Raw genomic sequence first — 20,523 nt, 5'->3', positions numbered from 1 at the left:
CAAGTATTCTACAAAAATTCCCTTGAGTTCCTTTTGTATTGGCCAGCTACTACTGGGCAAAGGACATGGTTAATATACCCTGCAAGAGTCCATTGGAAAATCGAATTATTTTCTTTGCAAGCAGATGTTAGTAGGAGGTAGAATCTTGGTTAAGAATGGGAACTGATGTCCATCTGTTCCTCTCAACTGTAGGACCCTATATGGCTTGAAGCTGCACAAACTCTGTCCTTTTTAACATGGTCTTTGTATGTTCATATACGTGCCAGTTCTATGGTGTCTGTAAGATACAGTTTTCATCATGTCCATTCATCTCTTCTGGCTCACACACCTTCGAAAAATTTTCCCAAGTAAAAATTCTAAATTTCAAATAGAATGTTGTCTCAATAATCTTCAGCCAAGAGGAATCCTTCTTTCCAAGATTTCTTGGATGGCTTGTTGTCTGGGTTACTAATGGTTTACCATTAAACACCTGTGTATTTCAGTACCCTTTTTCAGATTTCCATTAAAACTTGATTTACTTTTTCTCATTTTATGCACATTCACACATCTCTCATTTTTCTCTCGTAATCTAATATTTATATTAAATTGCTTGATTGTGCATATTAATGAGGTATCCTTATAGTAAATGTGTGTGTGTGTGTGAGTGTACATGATCATGCAGATAGAGGCAAGTGGTCAACACTGGCATGTCTTGCTTTTGCAGGGTTTTTACTAAGCATGGTACTCAACTTTTTGTGTGACTCACTGGCCAGTGAAGTCCATTCATTCTTGAATGCCACCTCCCCAAAAGTAGGATATGGGGTGTGCTGGACTATTCTTATCCTTTTAATGTGTTATGCTTCTAAACTCGGATTTTCAAACATTACAAAAACTGAGCTACAAAATCTTAGTTCGCTTTTTATATTTATTAAAGTTGGTGCTATAACTTCTATAATTTTTATATTTACTGAAGTTATAAGATGAAAAGGAAAAGAAAACCATGGCTTTGTAACCAAGAAACAGATGAAAGAATAGTTGGAGGATGATGGAGGTTATGAAGCTTTGAGGATAACTTAAGACATGCAATTAAAATATGAATCTTTTCTGGAAAATACTAATAAAAGATTTTGGGCAAATCAGTTCTTCATCTCATTTATAATTTTAGAAATATTTTTGGAATAATATCAATCTTTTAGTCAAAAAATAGTAGTCTATTAGCTGCTTCCAGATATCAACACACAGTTTCTTTATCTCTTTTAATACTAACAATATATTTATAAAAGTTATTCAAAAATGGCCAGTTTTGGTGAGGTACAATTTCAGTTTCTGTACTACAGAGGCCAAGGTTGGCAGATATCAATGAGTTGGAGGCCAACTAGAGCTGCACAGTCAGACCCTCCCTCAAAATAATAAACAACAACAAAAAGTAACAAAAACAAATAAATAGGATTTTTAAAAAAATCACTACGATGCTAAAATAAGTGAAAAATGTATTTATATAATTTATAGTGCCTCAAAACTAAAATATTTTAATGACAATAAACAAAATCAACACAGAAAATAGAACAGAAAGCTGAGCAAGAGCTGTTAGGAAAATCTCAGCAAATCCTTATAGTATAGTTAGTGTGAAGAACAGCAAGCGAGTATCTTCGTTTCCTGCTGGAAAACTGAATTTTATTTTCTTGCTGTTATATCATCTTTAGAGATCAGAATTAGACACTGAGTATTAAAGTACTAAAAATAATATTTGAATTCAGTGTAATGGAACACAAATTAAGTCTGTTTGGGGCTATTACATTTTTATCAGAATGACATTTTATTAAATGGCTTCTTTTCAATCATTGGATTCACAGTTTCATAAAGCTATTGAGAAGCATATGTTAGAGCTTCGTATTTTAAGTTAATTCCTAGGAGCAAACGAACAACTCAGCATCAGAAACTTCTGTGTGTAGGGAAGAGTCATCAACAAGTCATGACAAATACAGAGAGTTGGACAAATCTCCTTAGCACATCTATGCTTTAGATAGGTTGTCAGGAAACTGTTTTACAACAGTACTAATTCTTATTAACTAGTACTAATTCGTTATTAACTTTCCAATGTGAAATCATGCAACCTCGGGTATCTTTTGCAGGCTCTTGTACATTTGCTCTGTCATCTAAAATTAGGGAGAAACAAACATAGTTATGCTTGCATACAGGAACCTAGCATAACTGTCCACTGAAGGTTCCACCTAGCAACTAACTGAAACAGATGCAGAGACTCACAGCCAAACATTGGATGGAGCTCAGAGAGTCCTGTGTTAATATTATCAGTAGGACAATCCTATCAGCATGTGCTTGACACATGTCATTGGTTATGCTGCATCAGAAGGTGCTTATGAGTATTGTCCTACCGAACTGGGTCACAGAGCTCATTAGATTGGGGTAGTCATCCCCCCCCCAAATACTAGCTCATCTAGTAATACTTTGTCATTAAATTCAAGAACTAACTCAAAACTTCTCCCAGAAATGAGTGAACCCATATTAAAGATAAAGTCAAATGAAAGAGGCATAAATTTTGGGTTCCATTTGTCAACATCCTTCTGCCTTTGTAGGTTTTAATGTCTTACAGTGTCCCTTAGAAATCTTTTATTCTTTACATTATTTCAGTAGTTTTCTAATGTAAAGTGTACATTTATAATTGTCAGCCATTTAAAAACTATGTATGGCTGTTTTACTTGCATATGTTTGTGTACCACATGGGCGACTGCTGCCTTAGGAAGCCAGAAGAAAATTGTAGATTCCCTCAAACTGGAGTACAAATGGTTGAAACCCACCATGTGGGTGCTGAAAATTGAATCCAGGTCCTATGGGATAACAGCAAGTACTCTTAATTTCATAGCCCTCTCTCCCATCCCTTGAACCATTTTAAAAGTAAAACACAGTGTTAAGGGACTGTCATTTTAATACTTGAATTTCTTCTAATATATCATTAGATTTACATGAACATAAAAATGTACAGGCTTTAATTTTCATGTGACAATATTTATTAGTAAATTGATGAATTTTTTATTAATTGATATCATTCTTATTTGTATAATGAGTAATCAGAGTTTATTTAACTAAATTGTGGCTTCTTAATTTTTTTACATTATTTTTCTAGTGTACTTTACTATTTGTTTGTGTTTGTGTCTCTATGTCTATGAGTGAAAATAATAAACATGTTTACCTACATCTTAGATAGAAGGTTTTATGCCTGTGCATGTGAATATAGAGAAAGAATAGGGCTTATATTAATCTGTAGCCCTATACCTAATTTCTTTGAGACAAATTATCACTGAACCTTGAACACTGTTTCTCTACTAGATGAGCCATCCTATGAGCTTTTGAAATCCACCTATTTCATCTTCATTAGCACTAGATTAAAGGTTCCCTGCTGGACCTGGTTTCACATATGGTTTCAGACATGGGTGCTGGCATACAGGACCTCCTGTTTGTATAGTAAGTAATCTTCCCAATGCCTGGCTTCTGAAATGGGTTCTGGTACAAAGGACTAATGGTTGTATAGAGTTCTCTTCCACACTGATACATCTTCCCAGCATGATAAGTAATATTTTAAAAGTGATCAGAATCTACTAACAATTTCCTACACATTTTCCTGATGGCATTCTTCATTTCTTTATTTCTGAACGTGTAAACCATAGGATTGAACAACGGTGTCAGGACAGAGGCAAATATAAGTGTGTTTTTCTCAAAGGAAAAGGCAGATGAAGGCCGTGCATATATTAGCATGCATGGGACAAAGAATAATATCATAACAGTAATATGGGATCCACAGGTTGAGAGAGCTTTCCTTCTTCCTTCGGAGCTGTGACCTCTTAGAGAGAAGAGGATGACACCATAGGAAACAATCAACAAGGAGAAAATAATGATGCAGAAAGACCCACTGTTAGCAAACACCAAAATGACAAAAATGTGTGTGTCAGTGCAGGCAAGCTGCAGTAATGGGAACAAGTCACATATGAAATGATCAATAAAATTGGGCCCACAGAAGGGTAGCTGCAACGTGAAGATAACTTGTGTGACAGAATGTAAGAATCCTCCTGTCCAGGCCACCATTACGAGAGTGCCACAGAGCCTCCTGGTCATGATGGAAGAGTAGTGAAGAGGCTTGCAGATGGCCACATAGCGGTCATAGGCCATAGATGTCAAGATAATCACCTCAACTCCTGCAAAGAAGTGGCTAGTAAACAGTTGTGTCATGCAACATTCAAAGGAGATGGTCTTCCTCTCATAGAAGAAGTCTACAATCATCTTAGGGGTGACAGTAGAGGAAGTGCAAGCATCCAGGAAAGACAGAAATATCAAGAAGAAGTACATGGGGGAACTCAACAGTGCAGGGCTATAGATGATGGTCACCACAATTATCATGTTTCCCCCAATAGTTGCAATATAGACCAATAAAAATACAACAAACAGTATTTTCTCAACTTTTGGGTTCTGGGAAAGCCCCAAGAGTATGAACTCAGTAACAAAACTCTGGTTTTGCATGGTTCTCAAGAAGAAGGTAAGTGTAAACTATGTTCATGAAAATCTGCAGTAATGAGAAAAAAGGCTCTTGATTACAAGTGAAAACAGAATATTACAAATTCTGTAATATGTAGAATTATGTTAAAGATAAAAATGTTATTTAAACAGCTACATTTTGAATATTGGTGATTTAAACAACTCCCTATATATAGAAGAAAACTGTTTTTCTTTGAGTAATCAGCTTTTATAAATCTATACAGAATTTTTGAACTGAAATATCAAAAGGCATTTTGAAACCATATTCTAGATATTAGGAAAAAGTCAAGATTACTAGTCATATTTGCCAACTTCATTAAAGTCGTTTGTGATAACTAATTGGCACACTACCTCTATCTAAAGAGACAAAATGTATTTTGGGTGCATTTGAAAATCCTGGGTACATGATAAAATTCTTTACGTGTTCAAATCATAATAACAGTAAAAATGAACTAATCTATACATCCTGGAGCAGAGAACTCTACGAGAAACTCAGCATTTTTCATGACATGTCAGTTGAAATTATTGGAAAATTCACATTTAATTCAGCAATTTTAAATGTGAGCAGATTTTTTTTAAATTATGTTTCCATGACAAATAAATAAAATTAGTGCAAAAATCAGCAACAAAACCAAAAATAACTACTATTAGGAATCAGCTTCCTAGTCAATAGTATGAGGCAAAGTCATTGATTTTATTTCATTATATAAAAGTTATAACTAAACAGGTTGAGGTTTTTAAAAAAGAAAAAAGACAATTAACCTTGTGTTTTTAGGAGATACTGGCTTGAATACACATGTTATCTCCAGGGAAGGTCTCAACAGCATGGGGTTGGAGATTTATTTTTCTCAGTGAGAACTTCAGTATAGTTGCTACTTCCACAAAGTTTAAAGAATCATATCATATGATTCATATATTAATGAGGAATCGTGATAAAGGTAAGAGAGAAAATGATCAAGAATCAGTGATGAGAAAACTAGTAACAACACATAGCTGATGAAGAAAAAATACTCGTTGAATATAATTTAGGCCCCTGAGACTCAATTATTTGCCAATTATTTGTACAATACAGCCTTTCTCAAAAAACATAATTTTTTGAAATGTATGGTTTGTAATTTACGTAAACTTTCTATAAAACATTTTTTTATAAACAGCTTACCTGCCAATTCTCCAATAAGCTTAAACTTGAACGTACCAAAATATTATTCATGATAATTGTCAGTACAAATCTTGATTCATTTTTAATGCCAGATGTTTTACCCACAGAAACTTCCATGAGCCATCTGGGTAAATAATCCAGCTCTTGAATTAATTTTCTCCAGGTAACATCACCTTCACAGTATATCTATGGTTTTCTGCAAAAGTCTTTGTCTATTTGCAGGGAGACATTTCTTTGATGAGGTTATAAACCTATACTTATCTATGGATATAAGGACAAATAATAAGAACGGTGTTAGAAGATTGCTGGTTGTAGATTCTCCTCCAAGATCCTTTACTTTACTAACCCTAAATAGTTGTCTTGGTCTGGTACCTGGCATGATTTCTCTCTTGTTGAGTAGGCCTAAGGGGCCAAAAGATTTTAAGAATCTAAAGAAGTAGAAATTTTCTGTCAAATTTATATCCAAATAATATCGTAGACGCTGTATCCAAGATATCTCATCAACATGGCTGCCAGAACAAGACTTGAACAAGGATGACACTAAAATAAAAACATGCTAACAAAGAAGGAAAAATAATGTGGGCTTCAACCCTAGACAAAAACTATAACCAATATAAACAAATAAGCCATACCAAGAATGGGAAAAAATAATCATCCCCAGGGAAGGAGCCTCCAATTGTTTTTCTAATACCAAGTGGTCAAGCATGAAATCATATACATACAAATAACATTATGTAGGCTAATCAAGTTGTATTTATATATTTAGGAATGTGTGTGTGTGTGTGTGTGTTTGCATTTTTAAGATAAAAATTTAATGGAGACAATGAATTTAAGAAAGCACAAAGGTCTATATGGAAAGAACTGAAATAAGAACAGGGAAAGGATAAGTTATTTAACTATATTTATATTAAAAAATAATTTAAAAGGTATCTGTTCTCTCATGTATTAACAGCACAAAAGCTTAATAAAATTTTTATGTGTAAGTATTTACATATATACCCTTATGCACTCATACACACATACATTCATACACACATATATGCATATATTTATACACATTCACGTGTGTACATGTACATATGCATATAGGCATTCATGCAGGTATGTATGTATGCATGTATGCATATACGTAACAGTTGCTAAGAGAGAAGTGACATTTTCTTTAGTGGTGTAACACTGCTAAGGTGCTCATGCTCCTGTAGACAAGCCTGATGAAACTCACTGGGTTGGGGCTGGGACTGGAGCTCAGTCGGTAGCGACCATCTGACTAGCATACATTTGATGCTATATACATATATACATGTGTATATGTATCCAGCAATGAATATATACATATATTGTTATATTATATGTACAAATATATGTACATGAATATATGTAACAGTATATATATTGTTATATTTTATAACTGATTTGTTATAAATTATTATTTATTTCTATTAGTATAAATGCATAATTAAAATAATGTATTCATACTGAAAAGTAAATTATGATTTTTTAAATGACTGTCATGTAATAATAATAAAAAATTTTGACTTGTTAACAAATCTTTTTTTATGACATCACATATATTTAGTTTAAAACAAATATTTTCATGACAGTCTCAGGGAACTTTCTCATTAACATCTAATATATGAAGTCTTCATCTTCTTACAAGCTAAACCCTAGGAAGAATTAGTAAAACAAACAGTATAGGCAACTAGATCAGGCAGAAACCGTTTAAGAGAGACTAAGACGGTAACTACATAATTTACCAGCTGTCATTCAAAACCAAATGAAGATGGATGAAGAAATGAAGTGAATAAGCGGATCACAGGTCTTGGTCCATGAATGAAACGTCAGAATGAAACCCAGCATTTCTTTCATTGCTGAAAATAGAAAACAGAGGAAAAACTACTTCCAAATCTTGAGATTGCACTCAGATCTAAACCCTCATAGCTTCCAATAGCAAACCCAAGCTATGGTTCCTAAAAATTCTGTAAGCCTTGGGTTTCATTTGTGCAGATGACACATTGGGAAGGATTTTCAAAGTCTTTTGTTAAAAATAATATAAAAATTATGATGGAAACTGAAATGTAGGAAATGTCAAAAATTAAAGTTTGTCTCAGAGAATGACACAGCACAGAAAAGTTAATATTAGATTTTATCCCTACTTTTATGTAACTATAATTGCTAAGTGCATTTTAAAAATTTTTTATTATATATTTTCTTTATTTATATTTCAAATGTTTTCTCCTTTCCTAGTTTCCTCTCAGAAAATCCCCTATCCCTTTCCCCCTTCCCCTGCTCCCCAACCTACCCACTCCTGCTTCCTGGCCCTGGCATTCCCATAACTGGGGCATAGAACCTTCATAAGACCAAGGGCCTCTCCTCCCATTGATGACCAACTAGGTACCCAATGAAGGAGCTAGAGAAAGTACCCAAGGAGCTGAAGGAGTTTGCAGCCCTATAGGAGGAACAACAATATGAACTAACCAGTACCCCCAGAGCTCACTGGGACTAAACTGCCAATCAAAGAAGACACATGGTGGGTCTCTTGTCTCTAGCTGTATATGTAGCTAAGTGCTTTTCTTTACCCTCATTTACACAATAAAACCCTTTGTTTTATAGCCTATAATAAGTCATGATTTCTTCAGTGCACAGTTCTTCTTAATGTTCTTAATAATCTGCTAGTGTAAGGCCTTCAAACCACTAGTTGTTCTATTTCAGATATCCTCGTTGACTGTTGAACACCAACATGAGTGGGGGATTCCAAGGAAAACAAGACCCTATGTAAAGTAAATATTAACATTTTCTATGTTCTAGTTCTATTGCTCAGAAACACCAAACAAAACATTACAAGCAATTTTACAGTAAGGCAAATTCCAAAATATGTGTTGAAATATCCACAATGGAGACTACATTTTAATCATTAATGATCAGAAGGGTTAATGTAGAAGATAACCAACACAGATACAAGGTGTAGCCTAAATTGAATTATTTACACTAAGACACTATTGGAAAATTAACCTAAGTATTTTGAAATTAAAATCATATATATAATAAATGTCTCCAAATGTTCCTCATTATCTTGTCAAATGCATGCTCAATGAATCAGTGTGGAATTATCAAGTCAATCTATTCCAGTGATATTCTGGAACATCATATTCCATTTTTTTTTAATTTAATTGTAGAGTAAATAAGTATTAAATAGAAAATGTTTTCTTATTTTATTTTCTGTTGCAGATAGTGTAAAAGAAGATGAAAATGTGGACATGATAATAAAACCATTTTTATTTATTTTTGAGTATGTATTACATACTCAAAAATAAATAAAAATGGTTTTACAGTAAGTAACAAAACAGCTTTATTACAATACTGATTTTATTAACTAAATGGACTAACATTCCACAGACCTTATGGTCCATGAAAAGCAAGTGTTTGGTTCTTATTTTTGTGTGGATTGACAAGATTTAATATAGCCCAGGTTGGTCTCAAACTCACCTTGTAAGTTAGCATGATATTGAACTCCCGACATTCCTGCCTTCACCTCCAAATTCTGGAATTATAAACTTATGCTAGTACATTCAGCCAAATCCATAGTTTTTATCATCATATTCTGCAAACAATATTTCAAAAGGAACTTGTGAATAGTATGGTCCATGTTACTTAAACAATGTCTGCACATCTAAACTGAGATAATGAGTAGAATCAGTCAAAAATATCTTTTTATGATCGCATTTTAAAATATATTCAACTAAAATAACAGTTCTTCTGTAATACAATTCTTTCAGAGCACAATTATTTAGACAATAATGTCAGAACCCTCAGCATGTTAAATGTACTGAGGTAGCACTCTAGCTCCAAAACTTATTCAGAAAATAAAATAAGATGAGAGAAATTTACAACAGAATATAATGTAGCATCTAAAATATTGGAAAATAAGAAATATCTAAATCATCTCTAAAGGGTATGGCATATAAACAAGACCATTACAATTTCCTCTCATATAATACTATAAATGAAGCTAATAATATGAACATACCAGCAATGAAATATTTTAACTTTCTGTTAAACAGAAGACATTTATGTTTTTAATGTAGTCTATAACATAGAAATTAACATCAAATTACAGACCTGTAATTGATATGTTATTTTTAGCAAATTACTTAAAATTAAACACCAAGATTAAAACCCACAGAATCAAATTCCTTGTGAATACAGCCTGTGGCTTGCAGACCATTCACCGGGTTACCAAAAAGAGAAAGCAATGAGCTCACTTAACAATACACCTCATGCTGACTATTTTGATAAGTTATCATCTTTTCATGAATGATATTATGATAAAGTCAACACTTTCCTACTTCCAATGCACTTTGATTTCAAATTTGTTTTCTCAGATAGGAACCAACTCATTGTCTCTTTTTCTCCTTAAATATTTGAAGACCTTCTTTGATCAGGCACCCATGCATTTAAAAATGATAAATCTATTCCTGATCTGGCTCAGGGTGTTTTCACAAGAGAAACTGTGACCACTGAAACATCTCCTGATCAGTGAAGCAGTGATTCCTTCCCATTCGTTTTACCAGAAAAGTTATTTATAGCAAAAATTGGCCTACAGATAGGAAGTCTTTGTTAACTGTGACATAACACTCAAAGTTGTCAGAGGGCAGAGGAGCATGGTATCAATATAAGCAATTGCTTTAAAATATATTGCATATAAATAAATAATGTCTTACAAATAACAGTAAATTATAATCTTATTTAAAATTGTATATATTAAACTCCATAAAGCCATCATATTTTTAATCTAAGACTATTATTTTCTGTATTTATTTCTAAGAAAATGCCTTTTCATGATCCTGTGGGAAATATGTACTCTTAAGATTAGTTTCTTTTTTTTTCCTCTCCCAATTTTTGCTCTCCAGATTTCCCTAAATGTCTCAATTTGGCTTGTCATAGAGTTTCTGAAATGAAAACAAAAGGTCTCTTCACTTTTTCTCAAGTCCTGTATATCAGATGATGTCTTGATGATTCAGTTTACATTCAAAGAGAAATATACTAGCACTAAAACATTTCAGAGTTTCAAACACTTAATTGAAACCTATTTGAGTTGGATACTAAAATTAGGAGAAATAAAGTAGACAAGATTAAATCAGAAGAATTCACTCAGTGATTGAAGTCACACTTTTTGAGCATCAGTGTCTTCTCCTGTGTTGTGCTAAGTTTGTACTTGTGAAAACAGCCTGTTTATTTGCTATCAATAACTATGAAGCATGTAAGAGCATTTTAATTACCATGTTTCAATATATGCATTCTTTAAACAACTTCAAATCATACCAGCTTTAAATGCCAATGTTATATTTATGAATCTATGAACTCAATTTAACATGTATTCAGAAAAAGAAAGATTTTTGAAGAGATAAAAGTCTTGTATCATATTTCTGAGTTGTTTGGTTCCCATTTTAAGATGAAACATTTAAACTATGTTTAATATTGTAAAACTTGAGAAATAAAATAGGTATGAAATAGAACTTCCTTGGACAGAAGAAAGTAATAAAGAATAGACTAAGAGAAGAAGGAGGAGAGGAAGGAAGTGAGTTTGTATTATAATAACATTTATTTAAGCCCTGTGACCACTTGAGCAATTATTCACTGTGGAGCGCTTTTCTGTGGTCTCATTTTATTCACTTCAGAACCACTGACACTGATCACACAATCTCTGTAATGGAAGCAATGAGCACCAGGATTATTGCTACTCTCAAGAACAGTTATACAATGAACAGATCATGATTATATTAAATGTTACACTTTATAACAATTTAAGCATCATCTCTGAAAGTGAAATAATGTGCTCCTTAAGTCTCACCATGTGTTAATTGTGGGAAAAATTTGAAGACCGACATCCTTTATAATCTGTGGTCAATTGTCCACTCAGTAGTGGTCAAGATTATCAGTTTGTGTCCTTCCACATCTAAGGGAAGCAGGAGAGCACCTCTGGCACTGAGTGTGAAGGATGTTATCTCTGCTTCTCGAGTGCTCTACTCATCGTGGTTGCAAAACAAATAAAACTGAAGAATCCAAAATTCCTTACAGAGTGCATCTGGAATTTAAAGAGGTTTCTACCAGACAGTATGAGTCTGTGAAACTAATTCTTAGATCCCCCGGGATTTGTAAAATTTTTGGTCCCATGAGAATCCAGTATACCATTTGTATATCTTCTCTCTTAATTGTGTATGTATAGTGCTTCATTGTCTGTTCAAAATCATGCTGTGTTTTTATTTAATTAGGAAAGCATTCTATAAGATAAATGCATTCATATGCCACCATCTTAATAAAAATGTACACTATTTTACAATATATGGAATGCAGTATCTGTGCAGAATTTAGGCAAAATGTTCCCATCAATGAGATCTATTTATGAATATATAAGAAAAATATACAGTTTTGAGAAACATTATCAACATTTCTTCACTAAGAAAAGCATTCTATGAATAAATAGCTGACATAAGTACATTCATAGGAACATTGTTTATTTTATCTAAGAATATTTTATCTTTTACTTAGTTTTGACAATTTCATATATGTATACAGTATACTATAGTCATACTGACTATTCATAATGATTTTTCTCCTTTTCCTAATTTTTCAGATCCTGTTATTATCAACCACTCCCTTCCTTATACTTATGTCTTTTTGTTTAGCTGATGAATGTAATTTGAGTTTTCTATATGAGCTCAGATATGTGGCTATTTACTAAACACAGAAGAACTCATCTACACTTACATAACTAAAGAAATACTACCTCTCTACCTTTAACTGTCAATAGCTCCTTAGTCAAAAGTGGGGTTTCATGATACAATGTTGAAGGTCCTGAGCAAATGCTAGGTTTTTGTGTTTTGTTTTTTGTTTCAGATATCCACATTTGGTGTTTTTCTTTTTTTTTTCTTGGCTTAATGACCAATACATATCCACCAGACAATGTATCATGACACACTTCTGTATCCTTCATGTTTTACATTATATTCTATCTTCTTTTTTGAGATAGTTCCTGGTATTGGGAGGGGCTATTGTATCTGTCCCATTTAGAGATGGGCAACAGTCATCATTACTTATTCTCAGTATTTACAAGAGCTAAAAGTTTCTACATTAACCTCTGCCCATTTCTAAAAGAAGCTGAAAGAGTAAATATTTTATTGAGAAAAAAATGATTATTTAAGAGGCAATTAGACATCTTGTCGATTTAGCAATAAAAACAAAAAACAAAACAAACAAATAAAAAAAAGGAAAAGAATCCAGCCAACCAAACAAAAAGTTCTCCCTAAAGTCTGTAACCTCTCTAGCCACAGAATTTTACCAGTGGTTATAATATCAGGTATGTGTATTTGAGACTGCTTCTAATCAGATCTGAAAGTGACTGGTTATCTCACAAATTGCTATGTCACTATTGTATCAGCAAGCAAATTGTATCTGACAGCTCCATATTTTAGCACTAAATGAACTGAGATAAGTATAACATTCGATTATTTTCTCCTCCAGAAGCAAATATGCCACTGTCGGGACTATGGGCAGTATGAACAGCCAGCAGAAAGGAATGCTCAAAGGAATAGTACTTTGAGAGTCTATAAAATTAAGATGCACTTACAAAATTCATACACACAGAGGCACAGAGTAAATATTCCAATTCTACAAGGATTCTTTGATGTCAAACATAGAAATGACAGCACTAAAGACTAGTGAGAGCTAAGCAGAGCAAAGCAAGGGTTCTAGCATCTGGAGCATGTGGTGTATCACCTCTGCCCCCAACTCTTCACATCTGTTGCCAACAACAAACAACTTCTCCTATTAGTTTGGCTCCAGTCTCTGAAGGCAGATAACTAAAGAATGTATTATGACTTTGGTATTTACAGTACCCCTAGGTCTCTACTACATCTTGACATTCCCTTCACAGCTTCAAGTAGTCACTTTCTGTGAATCCTTATAGGAACTCAAGCCATGACATACATGATTTAACTTCAGCTTCTCTGCAAAATAATGCAACAGCTCTATGACTCTCTCTCACAATCTTTTATCTTTCATTCCTACAAAACCAACCCCACAAATACAATGCTGCCTGCTCTTCCTCCAGCTGGAGATGACAGTGTAGTCTGACATTCTTTATAGTCTTGTCCTCTGTGTAATAATCACAGGAAAGCCATTTTTGAGCAATTACTTCCAAGGAGATAAACTTCTGCTTTTCCTTTTGCTTCACTCTCAGTTAATATTTTTATCTTTTGGATAACATCGCATCTCACAGGTTGGATTCTTTGATTGGTTGGGTCTTGCCCAATAATTGCTACTATTACAATGCAGCATGAAGTATTTCTTGTTTGGTTGTTGTTGTTTTGATAATCATACAAGTTTTTATTTTTGTTTTGTTTAGTTCTTACTTTTGTTGTTGGTTAGTTTTTCTATTTTTGTTTTTTATTGTTATTATTTTTTATTTATTTACAATCCAGCCATTTCCCCATCTCCCAGTCACATCTCCCACAGTTCCTCATCTCATTTCTCCTCCCTCCTGTTTCAGAGAAGTTGCTTCCTCCCATCCCACCAAACCTCAACAATACCTGGATCCTCAACTCTCTACAGGATTAGCCAGCCCCAGGTCGTTTCCCACTAAATATAGCCTATACAGTCCTCAGAGTCTCTCACCTCCAAGGTCTCTGGTACTTTCTAGAAGGATCCCTCAACCCCTGAGGCTGCACATTTTAGTTCCTGCTGCTGGCCCTCTGGGCTTCTCTCCTGCCTGCCCCCTTACCTGGTTCTGTTCCCTGTTTTCTCTCCCACTACCCACTCTTATCCAGATTCTTCCCTCCCTCTCTTTCCAGTGATTATTTTCTTCCCACTTCTAAGTGGGATTGAAGCATTCTCACTTGGGTCTTTTTGCTTGTTAAACTTCTTAATTTCTGTGGAATGTATCCTAGATATTGAGTACTTTTTGGCTAACATCCACTTACTAGTGAGTATATACCATGGATGGTCGTTTGAATCTGTGTTGTCTCACTCAGGATATTTTCTAGTTCCATCCATTTGCCTACAAAATCCATGATGTTTTCATTCTTAATAGTATCCCATTGTGTAAATGAACCACATTTTCTGTATCCATTCTTCCATTGTAGGACTTCTGGGTTGTTTCCTGCTTCATGTAATTATAAATAGGGCTACTGTGAACATAATGGAATATGTGCTCCTGTGGCATAATGGAGCATCTTTTGGGTATATACCCAAGAATGGTATACCTGGGTCTTTGGATAGACCTATTTCCAATTTTCTGAGGAACTACCAGATTAATTTCCAGAGGGTTTGTGCCAATTTGCAATCCCCCCAGCTATGGAGGACTGTTCCTCTTTTTCCCCATCCTCACCAGCATCTGCTGTCCCTTGAGTTTTTGATCTTAGCCATTTAGATTGATGTGAGGTAGAATTTTAAGGTCGTTTTGATTTGCATTTCCCTGATGACTAAGGACGTTGAACATTTCTTTAAGGGCTTCTCAGCCATTAAAAATTCTTTTTTAATGACATTTCTATATTCTGAAAGCTTATTTCTTAGTTTTGTAACTGAAACTTAACACTCCACCATAAAAACATTTTCAATTGGGTTGTTTGGCATCTTGGAGGTTATCTTCTTTAGATATATGTATATATATATATATATATATATATATATATATATATATATATATATATATGGGGATATAAGCCCTCTATCTGATGTGGAGTTAGTTTAAAATTTTTTCCAAACTGTAGAGTGATAATTTGTACAAATAAATGTGTCTTTTCCTTACAGAAGCTTTTCAGTTTCATGAGGTTTCATTTATCAATTATTTATCTTAGAACCTGAGTCATGGCAGTTCTGTTTAGGGAAGTTTCCCACTGTGCTATTGAGTTTGAGGCTCTTTCCCACTTTCCCTTGGTATATCTGGTTTTATTTGAGGTCCTTGATCTACTTAGACTTAAGCTTGTGTAAAGTGATATGGATCAATTTATATTTTTCTCTATACAGACTGCTAATTAGACCAACACCATTTTTTGGAGATGCTTTCTTTTTTTCCATTGTATATTGTTGCGGCCCGCCCGCGGTCCACAACACGAACGGTTCACTGAGAATGGCAGTTCCCTGCAAAGAGAGGAATCTAGACGGGGCAGAAGAAACAAGACAAGACTCTGATCAAGACTCAATTTAATATTTCCAGACACTCAGTTTATAAAGGAAGGGGGAGGGAACCCAATTTCCCGCCAAGTAACTCAGGGTCCAGTAGCAGGACGAACACGTGTGTGCCTCCAGACGGCAAAGGCAGGTTCCAGCAGTAGGTAGGCGTGGCAGGACGAATGAGCCGGTAGCTCCACCCTTGAGCAGGCAGGTTCCAGGCTGGGGGGAAGAGAGGCCACAGTATATCTTTATTTCTTTGTCAAAGATCAAGTATCCATAAGTGTGTGGGTTTATTGCTGTGTTTTCAATTCTATTCCATTGATAGACATGTCTGTCTCTGTACTGCTATCACACAGTTCTTATCATTATGAATCTGTAGTGCAGATTAAGGTCAGAGATGGTGAATCTTCCAGAAGTTCTTCTACTGTTAACAATTGTTTTCGATATCCTGGTATTTTTGTTTTTCTGTATGAAATTGATATTTGCTCTTTCCATGTCTTAGAAGAGTTATGTTGAAATTTTGATGGGGATTGCTTTGAATCTAGTGCTTTTGGTAGGATGGCCATTTTTACTATGTTAATCCTACAAATCCATGATCATGTGAAATCTCTCAATTTTCTGAGGTCTTCTTCAATTTCTTTCTTTTTTTTATTATATTGGTTCTCATTAAATTTCTTTTTTATCTTTTTTATTAGATATTTTCTTCATTTACATTTCAAATGCTATCCTCAAAGCCCCCTATACCCTCTCCCAACCCTGCTCCCCAACCCACCCACTCCTGCTTCCTTCAATTTCTTTCTTGAGAGACTTGAAGTTCTTGTCATAACTAATGTTCACTTCTTTGCTTAGAGTTACCCCAAGATATTTGATATTATTTGTGACAATTATGAAGGATGTTGTTTCCCAATATTCTTTATCGTTTGTATAAAGGAAGGCTACTGATGTCTGATGTGTTTGAGTTAATTTTATATCCAGTCACTTTGCTGTAGTTGTTTATCAGCTGTAGAAGTTCTTTGGTAGAGTTTTTTGGGTTGCTTATATGTACTCTCTTATTATCCAGGAATAGTGATGCCTTTACTTTTTTTTTTAATTTCTTTTTTTATTAGATATTTTCTTTATTTACATTTCAAATGGAATGCACTTTCCTAGTCCCTCCTCCCCCTGCTCACCAACCCACCCACTCCCACTTCCTACCCCTGGCAGTACCCTATACTGGGGGTACTTTGACTTCTATTTTTCCAATTTGTGCCCCTTTATCTCCTATTGTTGTCTTCTTGCTCTAGCTATAACTTAGAGTATTAAATTGAATAGATCTGGAGAGATTGGTCAGCCTTGTCCCTGATTTTAGTGAAAATTGCTTCAAGTATTTAATTTGGTACTGACTGATGTTTTTCTGTATATTGCTTTTATTATGTTAGGTCCTGATCTCTGTAATAACATGAATGGGTGTGTTATTTTTGTCAAATGCTTTTTCAGCATCTAATGAGATAATCATGTGGTTTTTTTCTTTGAGTTTGTTTAAATAGTGAATTACATTAATTGATTTTCATATATTGAACCATCCCTGCATCTCTGGGATGAAGCCTACTTGATCATTGTGAATGATTATTTTGATTTATTCTTGGATTCAGCTTGCTAGAATTTTGATTATTTTTGCATCAGTCTTCATAAGCAAAATAAGTCTGAAGTTCTTTTTCTTTGGTAGGTCTTTGTGTGGTTTGGGCATCAAAGTAATTGTGGTGTCATAGAATGAATTACTTAAGTGTTCCTTCAGTTTCGATTGTATGGAATACTTTGAGAAGCGTTGATATTAGCTCTTCTTTGAAGGTCTGGATGAATTCTGCACTAAAGCCATCTGGCCTTGGGCATTTTTTGTTTGGAAGATTTTTAATGACCTCTTCTTTTTCCCTTACGGTATATCGAACTGTTTATATATGTTACCTGCCCGGCTTGGTATATGGTATCTGTCTAAAAAGTCAGTCATTTCATCTATATTTTCCATTTTTATTGAGTATAGGCTTTTGTTATAAAATCTGGTGATTTTTTAAATTTCCTCAGTTTCTGTTTTTATGTGTCCTTTTGCATTTCTGTCTTTGTTAATTTGGATACTGGCTCTGTGTTCTTTAGTTAGTTCGGCTAAGGGTTTATCTATCTTATTGATTTTCTCAAAGAACCAGCTTTTGGTTTTGTTGATTCCTTGTATCATTCTCTTTGTCTCTAATATTTTGATTTCTATCTGGAACTATTTCCTGCCCTCTACTCCTCTTGGGTGTGTTTCCTTCTTTTTGTCCTAGGGCTTTCAGGTACACAATTAAGTTGCTAATGTAGGATCTCTCCAATTTCTTTACATGGGCACTTTGTCATACTGAGAAAGATGGGAGACAAGGAGGACTGGGAGTGTGGGGGAAAGGGGAGGATAATGAGATTCTGAGTTTCCTCCCAGTTTTCCTCTTTTCCCAAAGAGCCTGTCCTTGTTTTCATGGACTTGCTTCTTCTTAACATTATGTTTTCCTCTTAGCATTAATTTCATTCTGTTCTGTAAGTTTTGGTATGCAGTGTCTTCATTTTCATTGAAATCTAGGAAGTCTATTTTTTTTCTTCCCTGACCAAGTTATCATTGAGTAGAGAGTTGTTCAGTTTCCATGGGTACCTATGTGGACTTTCTGTTGTTTTTATTATTATGGAAGCCTAGCTTTGGTCTGTGGTGATTTGATAGGATGCATGGGATTATTGTAATCTTCTTGTATTAGTTGGGGCTTGTTTTGTGGCTGATTACATAATCAATTTTGGAGAAGATACCATGAGATGCTGAAACAAAGGTATATATTTTTTGTTTTATGGTGAATGTTCTGTATATATCTGTTAAATCCATTTGGTTCATACTTCTGTTAGTTTCACTGTGACTCTGATTAGTTTCTATTTCCATGACCTGTCCATCGGTGAGAGCAGGTGTTGAAGTTCCCACTATTATTTTGTGAGATTCAATGTGTGTTTTGAGCTTTAGTAAAGTTTCTGTTATAAGTTTGAGTGTCCTTGCATTTGGGGCATTGATGTTCAGAACTGAATCTTCCTCTTGGTGGATTTTTCCTTTGATGAATATGAAGTGTCTTTCCACATCTTGTTTGATAACTTATGGTTGAAAATCTATTTCTTTACATTAGAACCGTAATTTCCACTTGTTTCTTCAGATTTGCTTGGTAAACTTTTTTTCCAGCATTTTACTCTGAGATAGTGTCTGTTTTTGTCATTGAGGTGTGATACTGTATGCAGCAAAGTCTGGATCCTGCTTGTCTGTCCAGTCTCTTAGCTTATGTCTTTTTATTGGAGAATTAGATCCATTGATGTTGAGAAATATTAAAAACAGATGAATATTATTTCATGTTATGTTTGTTGTTGGAGATGTTATTATATGTGTGTAATTCCTGTTGAGTTTGTTGTGAGATGTTTAATTTCTTATGTTTTCTTCTCTGTAGTTATATTCCTTGTATTGGCAATTTCATTCCAGTGTCCTCTGTAAGATGCTGTTTAAATTTGGTTTTGTCATGGAATATCTTGGTTTCTCCATGTATGGTGACTTAGAGAATTGCTGGGTATAGTATCCTGGGCTGGCATTTGTGTTCTATTTGGGTCTGGATGACATCTGTCCAGGGTCTTCAGGCTTTTTGAGTCTCTGTTTAAAAGTCTGATGTAATCCTGATAGGTCTGCCTTCATATACCACTTGGCCTTTTTTTTTATAGCTTTTAATATTCATTTTTTTATACTGTGCATTTAGTGTTCTGATTATCATGTAACAGAAGTATTTTCTTTTCTGTTCCAATCTATTTGGTGTTCCCTTGGCTTCTTACATTTATAGTCATCTTTTTCTTTAGGTTAGGGAAGTTTTCTATAATTTTGTTGAAGATGTTTTCTGGCTTTTTGAGCTGGGATACTTCACTCTCCTCTATTGCTATTATTCTTAGGTTTGATCTGTTGATTGTGTCTTAAATTTCCTGGATATTTGTGGTTAGGATATTTTACACTTTGTATTTTCTTTGATACATGAGTCAGTATTTTCTATGTTATCTTCTATGCCTGCGATTCTCTCTTCTATCTTTTGTATTGTGTTGGTTATGCTTACATTTGTAGCTCCTGTTATCTTTCCTAAGTTGTCCATCTCTGGTGTTGCCTCCTTTTGTATTTTCTTGTTTCTATTCACATTTTTGTTCTTGAACCACTTTGTTCAATTCTTTCACCTGCTTGATTGTGTTTTCCTGTATTTCTTTAAGGGATTTATTTGCTTCCTTTTTAAGGGCTTCTGTTTACCTGTAGTCCTGTTTTTCTTTAAGGGAGTTCTTTATAGCCTCCTAAAAGACATCTATCATTTTCTTGAGATGCAATTTTAGGTCATCATCTTGCTTTTCACGCATGTTAGAGTATCCAGAGATTACTGTGGTAAGAAAACTGGGTTGTGGTGGTGTCAAATTGCATTTGGTTCTGTCATTTATGATCTTGTGCTTGCCTTTAGCCATCTGGTTATCTCTGGTGTTAACTGGCTGGGGTATCTTTGTTAGAACTGGCCTCCTTGGAGGAAGGTAGTGCTGTCTCTGGAGAGGGTGGGCTTCTTGTATCTCTAGTAGGAGCAGGCCTCTTTTGTCCCTGGGTACTATAGACCTCCTGTGAAGCAAGTAGGCTG

The 20,523-nt window shown here is 34.4% G+C and overlaps 1 protein-coding gene across 1 annotated transcript; it reads right to left on the bottom strand.

Moving 5' to 3' along the window:
* Positions 1 to 3,573: 3,573 nt before the first annotated feature.
* LOC110289610 (olfactory receptor 4C15-like) lies at positions 3,574 to 5,777 on the bottom strand. The gene is made up of 2 exons (XM_021155892.2): positions 5,684 to 5,777; positions 3,574 to 4,552 (listed from the first exon to the last, which is right to left on the bottom strand). The coding sequence occupies exon 2, from the start codon at positions 4,507 to 4,509 to the stop codon at positions 3,574 to 3,576; it is 936 nt and encodes a 311-aa protein (XP_021011551.1). The 5' UTR covers positions 4,510 to 4,552; positions 5,684 to 5,777.
* Between the last annotated feature and the right edge of the window lie 14,746 nt (positions 5,778 to 20,523).

The sequence above is a fragment of the Mus caroli genome, unplaced genomic scaffold (assembly GCF_978045245.1).
Source record: "Mus caroli unplaced genomic scaffold, Mus_caroli_1 scaffold_2, whole genome shotgun sequence".
Lineage (NCBI taxonomy): Eukaryota > Metazoa > Chordata > Mammalia > Rodentia > Muridae > Mus > Mus caroli.
Note: the sequence above shows the minus strand (reverse complement) of the source record. Positions and strands in the feature narration are given on the sequence as shown.